Here is a 10,751-nt window from a genome sequence, read left to right on the forward strand (position 1 = left end):
ATTCAGTGAGAGCCCATCAGCCAGTAGCACACATCAAAGTACCCAGAGGTGAAATGAGCACTATAAGACACTAAAATGAATCCACAAGGTCAATACAATTAGAAACCAACTAATTCCACAAATACAAAATCAAAACTGAAAAAGCTCACTCTTATACAACACACCAGTTCTTCGTCAAAGAACAAGGGCCCAACCAACACTTTCAAACACCCTGCCGAAAACAAATGTCCCCATAATGCACATGATTGAAGGAGGAAGTCGAGGAACATTAGCAATCAAACCCTTTTCCGTATCCTACAGTCAATATCACAGCATTGGTTATGTCTGGCGATTATCAGTTGTCAAGCTGCTGCTGCTACTCCCAACAGCTCGATTTGGTTCCCCCACTCTAGCAGCCAAAGCAAGAACTTCCGGTGACATTTCCCAGCTACCACTTTTTCTCCCCCAACTAGATCTCCTGGGATGTATAACAGCACGGTCACCTCTGTCATCTACTGTAGTTCTAATATCTGGAGACAATTCTCCTAATTCACCCTCCTTAACATTTACACGGTCACTTGTAAGTTGCCCTTCACAATGATCAGTGCCAGCCCCAATATCGCCCCACACTGTCTTCCTACCCATTTCTATGTCATCCACCGTCTTCCCCATATTTGGACTCATAAAACCACCAGCTCGTGTTGGTAACACAGGTTCCCTGGGCACCTTTGCCCTGAAGTTGTTCTTGGATAAGGGAATGCTAGAACAAAATATCTCCTTGAAGTTCTCAACCACACCTTTGTTATAGGGGTTAGCTCGGCGATCATATCGATATCTGAAATTCTCATATGTTGTCTGCAGAAGCAAGACATACAGATAGTTACACCAATCTAACAAATAAAATAATGTAACAGTACATTAATGGACTCTTTTCTGCAACATGATTTGATAAGAGAAGGATGAGTATCTTACCTGGTTTGTATTGATCAGATACAAATGGAAGGCAGTCAAACCACCAACAAACCACATTGAGATGAAAGTGTAAACTATTAAAACACTGGAAGCTGGAGTTTTAATCATGGCTCTCCAAATTGTTGTCCCCTCTGATGCCATGATCCTTCTAATGTAGACCCAACAGAATGCAAAAACATATATACAAAGAAGGGTTGTCGAGAAGACAAACATGAAGAAGAACCGGTAATTTCGCTGTACATGAAAATAAAATAACTGTGAGTGCTAGACAGAATGAGAAAGAGAAAATCAGAAAAACATCAAATCAATAGCAATTTTAACCACTATTAATTAGAAACTTTTGCAACCATTAACATGTATTTGCTAATCTAAGTTCTTAAATGGATATGAAGACCATGCTTTTGTCACGGACCTAAAAAAGAGTCCTGAATCCCACATCGAACATAATAAGAAGATCCCTGAGATATAAAAGGGTTCACACCACCTTCACCTTGTGAGGCGTCTTTTGTAGGACAAAACCCTAAAATCAGAAGGACCAGAGCGGACAATACCTCACAACGGTGTGAACCGTGGCGGGAAGGCTGATCTGCGATGCCGGAAGGGTGAATGTCCGGGTCCCGGAGCCGCGCGGGTTCGGAGCTTAAGTCTCGACCCGTGACAAGTGGTATCAGAGCCAACCCTAAACCGTTCAATCCACGTCAAGCACATCAAGGGAGACAGGCAGGGTGGTCAGCCTCCGTGACGAGGGCGTCTCGGAGCTTAAGTCTCGACCCGTGACAAGTGGTATCAGAGCCAGCCCTAAACCGTTCAATCCACGTCAAGCACCTCAAGGGAGGCAGGCAAGGTGGTCAGCCTCCGTGACGAGGGCGTCACGAGATTGGGTGCGGGAGAATGTCACGGACCTAAGAAAGAGTCTTGAATCCCACATCGAACATAATAGGAAGGTCCTTGGGGCGTCTTTTATAGGACAAAATCGTGAGGTCAGAGGGGCCAGAGCGGACAATACCTCACAAGGATGTGAACCGTGACGGGAAGGCTGATCTAGGACGCCAGAAGAGTGAATGCCCGGGTCCCGGAGCCGCGTGGGTTCGGAGCTTAAGTCTCTACCCGCGACAAGTAATATCAGAGCCAATCCTAAACCGTTCGATCCACGCCAAGCCCCTCAAAGGAGGCAAGCAGGGTAGTCAGCCTCCGTGACGAGGGCATCATGAGGTTAGGTGCGAGAGAATCTCACGGACCTAAGGAAGAGTCCTGAATCCCACATCGAACATAATAGGAAGGTCCTTGGGGTATAAAAGGGTTCACACCACCTTCACCTTGTGAGGCGTCTTTTGTAGGATAAAATCGTGAGATCAGGGGACCAGAGCGGACAATACCTCACAAGGATGTGAACCGTGGCGGGAAGGCTGATCTGGGACGCCGGAAGGGTGAATGCCCAGGTCCCGGAGCCGCACGAGTTCGAAACTTAAGTCTCGACCCATGACACTTTCGACTTAAGTCTCGACCCATGACACTTTCGGCTTTCTAGCATACCTATTTTTCACTGAATGACTGAACTCAAAATAATTGCAATGTGTAAGTAATACAAGCAAGTTGAACATTTGTCACTTTGAACTTTGTCCATACAGTTTTGACCTCCACAAGGAGAACTAAGGATGGGAATATATACAAAAACATGTATCATCCTGTTCATCTCCAATTGTGTTATCCAACCCACAACTAGTAATACTAAAATCTCTAAACACCAATTAGCAAAATGCAACATAAAAGAAATGGAAACACAGGCACAAAATGAAGGCTTCTTGTTTTTATCTTTTCCATTTCCTTTGGATGATGAGAGAGAAAATCCTTCTTTGGATGTTCAAGAACAGGACATAATTCTAAAGAAAATGATGACATACCAGTCCAATACATTGCCCAACCCAAGGACAGTGATGATCAAATCGTTCTACACAGTTATTGCAGATTGAACAGTGTGAGCAGCGAGGAGGTCTATAAAGCATGCAAGTGTCACAATACTTGATCTTCACAGTGATTCCATTGACCTCCACTTCTTTAATGCGTGGCAATCGTAACTGTGGAGTTTGACCAGCCCCAACATCTGAATTCCCATCGAAACCTTCTGGCTCCGGGGGGTGTGCATTGCACGGAATTATACCAGGATCTCTTCCGGATGCTAACAGTAGAAGAACTAAATCCTGAAAGAAGAAACAAACATCTTTATGACCTTCAAGATCTGTTTCAGAGAAATCACATAGAATTCTCCAAAATTCTAACAAATGCATGATAAATTGTGTAAAAACGAGGGGAATTTTTTGTTTTGCACATTAAGACACCATTTGAATCTTTTGAAACAAGGTAGCCATGTCCATGGCCATCCAGAAAAATCAGGCTAACTGGCACTCAAGGCAACTGTGAATGCCATTTGCATCAATAGTTCAGGCCGTAAAACACTCTCAACACATCATTGCTTAGGATGAAAGTGCATGGTTGATAAGCCAAGAGACCAGTTGTGTATTTAGGACCCCTTAAGGACAAACTAATAGCAATAAACGAGATTGCAAATTATAATAGACTTTATGTGGTAGAAACCGTAGAATTCCCTTGCACTCTTGTACGATTCGTAAATTCAAACTTGATCAATACTGCTATCCCACTATCCATGCTGTACTAAACTATCATATAAGCTATGATCATGAAAACTTACAAATTTGTGCCAACATAGCTAACCATTAACAAAAGGGGGCCTATCAACCATCTGGTAAAATGGTAAATGTCATGAACCAACACTAAATGGAAAAAATGTTACCGTTCCTAGAAACCCCACTTCAGTGGGACCGTAATATACATCATCTTCCTATCAAGTGAAAAAGAAAATCCAAAGACGACAACTCATTCAAACATGAAATTGTAAAGAGACTTACATAGACAGTGAAGACAACGGCAACAACCATGATTGAAATACCCCAGTGATGAGGAAAGTCATCCATCAATTTCCTGGCAACAAACACACAGAAAATGGACACCGGAGCTACTATAAGTAAAATAGTTAGCCCTAATGATCTTACATCTGGTCCAAATATAAGCCTCCCTTGAAATAAAAATATCTGCAAAAAAAAAAAAAATTAATGACTTGCAAAATTCATGGATAAAAATTGTCTTTTTAATCACTACATATAACAAAAATTAATGTGCAAATAAAACGGAAAGAGGGAAATGAATGATTTTGAATTCTGAAAAAGGAAATAGGATCCAAATCCCCCCCAAAAAGGATAAAAATAGTAAAAAAAAAAAAAGAGGAAAAGTTTACATTTCTGCCTTTCCAAGTTTGGTAAACCCGTAAATCACCCGACCCGCCGCCGGAGGAACCCAGATTCGATCGCTGCGGTGGCGGCACCACATACATCTCTCTCTTTTACCCTCACTCTCAGAAAAAGTAAAAATAAAAAATTAGCTTTCGAGGGAAAAGGAAGGAGCTTTTAAGTTGAGAAATGTAAGGCCATGGGAGGACTGAGTAAGGACGGGGGGAGTTAATAGAGTTCCGGCAAGTCGGGGACGAGTCAGGGACAAGGCATGAGCTTTTAAAAACAATGGTGGGAGTTTTTTGTGGGTTTTCCTTTTTGTGTTTAGATGAACAGAGATTCTTGATTGATTGTTCTGTATCTGATTCGGAGCTTTTCAGTCTGGAATGTGACGTGGCGATTTTTAATTGGGCAGTGATTGAGTTTGACCGATTGTGGTGGGTAACCCACAAGTACCAACCTGTGTGATGTGAGGCCCGGCTGGACCCGGTTCGCTTTTGAAACTTACTTAAATTCACCTTCGTATAATTACTCTGTTATATAATATAATAAATAGATGAATAATTCAATATTATTTAATAATAAATTCATGCAACACCCATGGTTCCATGCATGCACCCCTCTCGCTGAAATCCAAATACAAAATTAACATTGGAATTTGCTAAAGTCAAGTGGGTCGTTTTCTCTTTTGGACTTTAGCAAGCAATTTGTTCAACTCTAACCTCATCTCTCTGACGGAGATGTTTAGCGTGGGTGATTTATATAAAGTTTCGTGTTAATTTAAGTAAAAAGTATAATTATAATTTTTTTTTTGCAAATTATTAATAATGGATTCATCCAAAGTGGTATTTGAGCGTTTTAAAGAAGTAGAATTTAAGTCTTTCATTGAATTGATTTTTTATATCGAAATATTTAAATATGTAAAGTTTTACGTTAATTTAAATTAATTAATTTTGAGTTAATGACGTGCTTTGTGTTTAATAAAAAACCTCATTTTTTTCACAATTAATCCATAAATCACATCTTAATCGTGCTTTAAAAGGGTAATTAAATTTGTACAAAGGGTGGTTATCAGATGAAATGAACCCATTGGTTTAACCATAGCCGACCATGACTTGAAGAAAGCATGAAAATTATTGAAAAAAAAAAATCATTCATCATCAAATTGAAAGATTTCGAGGAATTTAATAATAATAATAATATATGATAGCTGGAAATACTGATTGAAAATTGAAAAAAAATGAAGATCTTAATGCCAAGATCACATGGACGATTCGCTTACTTGTTCCCCAATTTAAATGGTTCAGTCACTTTCACCAATTTTTTCAAGTTTGATTTTCTTGGGCATGACATGAAGAGTACAGGTAAATGCAATTTACTAATCAAATCAATTCTTGAGAATTTTTGCACTTAATCTCATATTTTTATAATTTTAATGACATTTTTTTTGTATCAATTTGGTGTATTAATTTTTTTTTTACAAAAATAATATCATAATTAATGAATGAAATTTTTTTAATCAATCAGATTGACTTAACCATACGAATATGATGATATGATCCTGCACTAACCCATTCAAAGTTAAATCCAACTTGATTTTAATTTATGAAAAAGGTAAAATAGTATGAAGTTGATATTAACTTGAATTAAAACTTATGTCTCAAGAATAATAAAACTACTCAGTTTGACCCTAACTTGGTTCGTTCAATAATTTCATCCCAAAAAATGGAAAACATTAGGGTGACTTCACAAATAATTCTATATCTTAGAATAAATTTTATTTGCTAAAGATGGTTCCATGGACTAATGGTTAAGCATTATGGACTTTGAATTCCAAACTGTACATTTATTCCATCTTGTTGCTATTGCTTCAATTATAATATGAATCAAAGCTACTTATGAGCTTAATTAGAACATCCATCAGTGTAATCAAGATTTCATAATTGACAGACTTGTAAAGAGCAGGATATCGATGTTTCATTTACATGAAAGATGAAAGGATAGTTTCATTTACAGGTAATAAGTTAAGAACATCAAGTTATGGAAGTTATATTATTGAGTGAGTCAACAAGGAATTTACCACTAGATCAGAGACAACTGCAAACCCATCCCCATATGGTCACCTTATATTGTATTCTAACTAAGAATTCAGAAAAAGCAAAGGCATGTAGTTCAAATTTAGGCTTCTAATCTTTGTATCTTCTTGCACAATTCCATTGGGATTTGTGGATGATCAATCTCTGCAAAGAGAGATGTTGTAAATGCAGCCAGAGTTTCAACAATGACATGAGAATTCTCTGGCCATGTTTGAGCAATTCAACTCTTCCACATTGCATTGGTACCAGTTGCTCAACTTACGATCCAACTTGATCTTTGTGCACCCATCTGGAGGAAAAGATTATAAAAGATCAATGGAAAATAAATATAGTTTGTTGGAAACCATTGCTGCTTAAACTAAATATACAATGTTCCCTGCAAAACAATAGAAATAAGTTACAAATAATTTCTGGATTTTTTACCTGTTTGATCCATCAGAAACATTTTCTGCAGTCTGTCGTCTTTTTTCTCTCCAACTCTCTCCCCACATCTTGGCCTCAGCAACAGCTGGCTCTCTGTCAAAATCCCTGTCTAACATCCTGGCTGTTTCCTTTGGAGAGTCGTTGTTCTCAGGCCCCTTTGACACTAATCCTTTTAGCTTCATTGGGGTTATATGGATGAGAAGTCAAATAATTTAGAGCAAGGACCACATCATTAATAGAGGGTCTGGAATTAGCATTTTCTTGGATGCCCATAAAGGTGACCTCTAGAGCCTTCTTCAATGTAGATTTGGAAAGTGACCTCTCAGCAGTGGATCCGCAAAGTTCAAAATGTTCATTCCATCTTTCAACATAGGTCATGCCTACAAAATAGTATACACACACACACACACACACATTGACAGGTCAGAAAACTCATTGCTAGAAAGTATATTTAAAAAGGAGAAACAAATTAATCCAACTGAATTCTAGGAACATCCCCATATTGAAAATTCAAAAAGCATGGATTCTTCAGCATGAGTGCCACAGAAAAATGCATATCCACTCTTATTCTTACTTGGCCACTTCAAATGTAAATATGGTGCACTTCAAGTTTATGTCTAATTGCATTATGTAATTACCGTTCAATAACCAAGCTGCATTTAGGAACACATATTCAGCAAAAACTATACTGTTAAAGTCAGGGTGCCATGCAGGAAAAAAATACATTCTTACGAGTCCCAGCAAATTAAAAGCAACTAAATTCAGTGATCATGAAAGCAGACCAGTACATAGGGTAAAGCCATAATTAAAGATACCTTGGTTAGTTATTAATCCTTAAAGAGCTGACCAGTAGAAGTTCGCATCTTCTACATCATGTGAAGTGACATTCAAGCCAACTTTACTAATAAATCTTTGTATGGCCAAGTATAAATAACATTTCTTTGGGGAACAATCATAAAGTAGAACAGTTTCAGCCAAATGGAAATATAGATTACGTGAAGTATTTACCCAATCAACAAGGAACTGTTCTTCATGAGCACGGCTATCATCAAAAGCTTTACGTCCAGTAATCAGCTCCAACAGGACTACCCCAAAACTAAAGATGTCAGACTTCATAGTCAATTTCCCACTATTGAGGTACTCAGGGGCACAGTAACCATGGGTTCGCATGATCCTAGTGGAAACGTGTGATTTATCTCCACTTGGACCAAATTTTGCAAGCCCAAAATCAGAGAGTTTTGGGTGGAAACCCTCACCTAATAGTATGTTAGATGATTTTAAATCTCTGTATATAACAGGAGGACTGGCTTCAGTGTGAAGATATTCCAGACCTTTGGCTGCACCAGCAGCTATTGTCATTCTTGTATTCCAATCCAAAGGTTTCTGATCAGGTGTAATATCTGCAAAAATCATTGCTTATCTCTTTATGTTACCAAAAAGATGTAGAAACAAGGGCGTCATTTGTAGGAATAGAAACTCAAAATGGTTTCTAGAAAGATGCAGAAACATAGTCAGGATATTAACTGTCAACACAGTAGGACTGAACTAGTAGGAAAAGAAACCCAAAAAGGTTTTTGAAGCTGTTATAGTGAGTGAGTGAGTTTCTTTGAGACCCATTGTGGAGGTCTGAATAGAACCAGTGAAGTGATTTCTAACAAACGAATTCTTTTACAAGATTAAAGGAAAAGGCATGAAAATATTACGATGCAGGTGATCTTCCAAGAATCCCTGCTGCATGTACTCATAGACAAGAAGGCGTTGATCCCCTTCAGCACAGTAACCAATCAAATTGACAAGTTAGGGTGGCATAGAAGAGAAAGCATGAGAACTTCGACAAGGAACTCCTTTTCCCCTTGGAGCCCAGTCTTATCAAGTTGCTTAACAGCTACAAGCTGCTAACAACCACAATGCATGTGATTAAGAAGGAAATTGGGAAATAGGGAGGAACAAAGTTCCAGGCTGGAAATTCGAAAATGTACCTGACCAGTACCTTCTAATTGCCCTTTATAAACAGCCCCAAATCCACCTTGCCCAATCAAGGATTCTTTTCTAAAATTTTTTGTTATGGTTGCTAGTTGTCTATAGGTAAAAGTCTGAGCTCTATTGCCAGCATTAGGCTGGCTCATTTTTTGGAGCTGATGATTCCCATCTTAAGTCTGTACCACTTTTTGATCCTACTGAGCAAATCCTGTTTTTGTTTAGGCATGGTTAGATGGCCTGAATATATATCATGCCACTTTGGTTAACAAGTAAATGTCAGAGATCTTTTAAACTCAAATTTATTTAGGTGTAAAGATGTGTGCTACAGAAACATATTTTGAATCCAAACTGCTTGGCTGGGATGTAATAGACTAGTCCTCTGAAGTTAAGCCACCTTTGGAATCTTATTAACCAGTTTCCAAAACATCTCCAATTAGCTTGATTCATCTAGGAAAAGAAACCAAGTAAAAAGAAAGCAGTAATGACAAATCTTACAAGTTACTGACTCAAGCAAGATATAGTAAAAGCAAAAGCCAAGGCAGAATCAGCTTAAATTCACATGATTTCAACAATAAACACTTCTATCTTGCACAAAGCCAAAACTTTATCCCAAGTTCCCAACTAAGCATTAAATCTTAAACCCTTATATCGCTTCGGCTAATCATTCTATAAGCAAACAAATGGATTAAGCAATCTTAACTAATTAAACAAATCATATTAAATCAAGATAAACACAAACGTATGTAAACTCAAAAAAGAAACTGGAAAACAACAAGAATGAGGCATATGTCAGACAAAAAACGCAACAAAAAACACAGGAAAAGAAAACAACTGCATGAAAGAAACTTACCAGAGGATAATTGAGGCTTGCATTTCTTGCCAAGTTCTTTTTTCTCACCACTCTTCGGCTTCTCAGCTTTCCTCCGACCAAAACAGGGGCAAAAACCCATTTGCTCTTGATCAATCAAAATCCAATTAAACCAAAAGCTTTCAATTTTTTTTTTCTCTTGTGAAAAAGCTTTGAACTTTAACGAGAAAAAACTTCACTTGACAATAAAAAGTTAAAAACTGATCTGGGGTTTTGGCCTTCCGTGTTGATTTCATTAAAACAAGAAACAAAACAACCCTTCATCCACATGAGAATTGGGAACATCAAAAGATTCTTCAAAAACAATGCTGTTTAAAGCATTAAATTTAATATTAAAATTAACATAACATTTAATAAAAAAATATATTTTATTTTTAATATTTCAATACAAATTATTATATAATTATTTTTATATTTTATATATTTAATACGAAATAAACATAATAAATTATCACGCATAAAACTGAGAATCATGAATTTAAAATTGTAAAATCCATTTCATGAGATATGCTGCCATAATAGCTAACCCATCAAATGATTTTCAAATTTCATGTAACTTTCTAGGAATTATAATACATTTATTTGCTTTATTTGTTTCTTTACTCGTTTGGTTAAGAACACAACTGGTCCTATTATCCCTTTTATGGTTAAAATATTAAAAAAAATTAATTATTTTATTTTTAAAAATAAATCACTATTTTTTATTTGTTGAAACCTATCTTTCAAGTTTGAATGATTATACTAAAGAAAATGAAATACAATTTGACTCGGATGAAAACGCTTCAAAAATTTTAAAGTAAGAATTCGAATTCTATTATCTCCTCCTCTATCTCTATCTATTAAAAAAAAAAAATCATGTTTAAGTGATTTTAACCGCTCTATGAATAAATAAAGAATTTAGGAAAATGGGATCTCCTGTAATCTGATCAACCTATTGAAAAAGAAAAAAAAAATCCATCGTCCTCATATATATATATATATATATATATCTGTATACAACAGTTTTCACTATATGTTTCTTAAAAGGTAAGAAAAAAATTTAAAAAATTTAAAAATTAATTTAAAATTATAATATTTATTGTTGTTTGGATTGATTTTTATTTTATTTTATTCGAATTAAAGTTAAATATT

The 10,751-nt window shown here is 36.7% G+C and overlaps 1 protein-coding gene and 1 pseudogene across 2 annotated transcripts; both read right to left on the bottom strand.

Moving 5' to 3' along the window:
* Positions 1–39: 39 nt before the first annotated feature.
* Positions 40–4,596, bottom strand: LOC111299501 (putative protein S-acyltransferase 7). The gene is made up of 5 exons (XM_022894714.2): positions 4,262–4,596; positions 3,876–4,058; positions 2,853–3,149; positions 952–1,185; positions 40–834 (listed from the first exon to the last, which is right to left on the bottom strand). Exons 1-5 carry the CDS (start codon positions 4,355–4,357, stop codon positions 319–321), a joined length of 1,326 nt encoding a protein of 441 aa, XP_022750449.2. The 5' UTR covers positions 4,358–4,596; the 3' UTR covers positions 40–318.
* A 1,581-nt stretch (positions 4,597–6,177) lies between these two features.
* LOC111299502 (serine/threonine-protein kinase PBS1-like) lies at positions 6,178–10,566 on the bottom strand (annotated as a pseudogene). The gene is made up of 4 exons (XR_016329832.1): positions 9,603–10,566; positions 7,781–8,172; positions 6,773–7,152; positions 6,178–6,638 (listed from the first exon to the last, which is right to left on the bottom strand). The product of XR_016329832.1 is annotated as a serine/threonine-protein kinase PBS1-like (transcript).
* Positions 10,567–10,751: the final 185 nt, after the last annotated feature.

The sequence above is a fragment of the Durio zibethinus genome, chromosome 18 (assembly GCF_047325235.1).
Source record: "Durio zibethinus cultivar Kanyao isolate XHJ-2024 chromosome 18, ASM4732523v1, whole genome shotgun sequence".
NCBI lineage: Eukaryota > Viridiplantae > Streptophyta > Magnoliopsida > Malvales > Malvaceae > Durio > Durio zibethinus.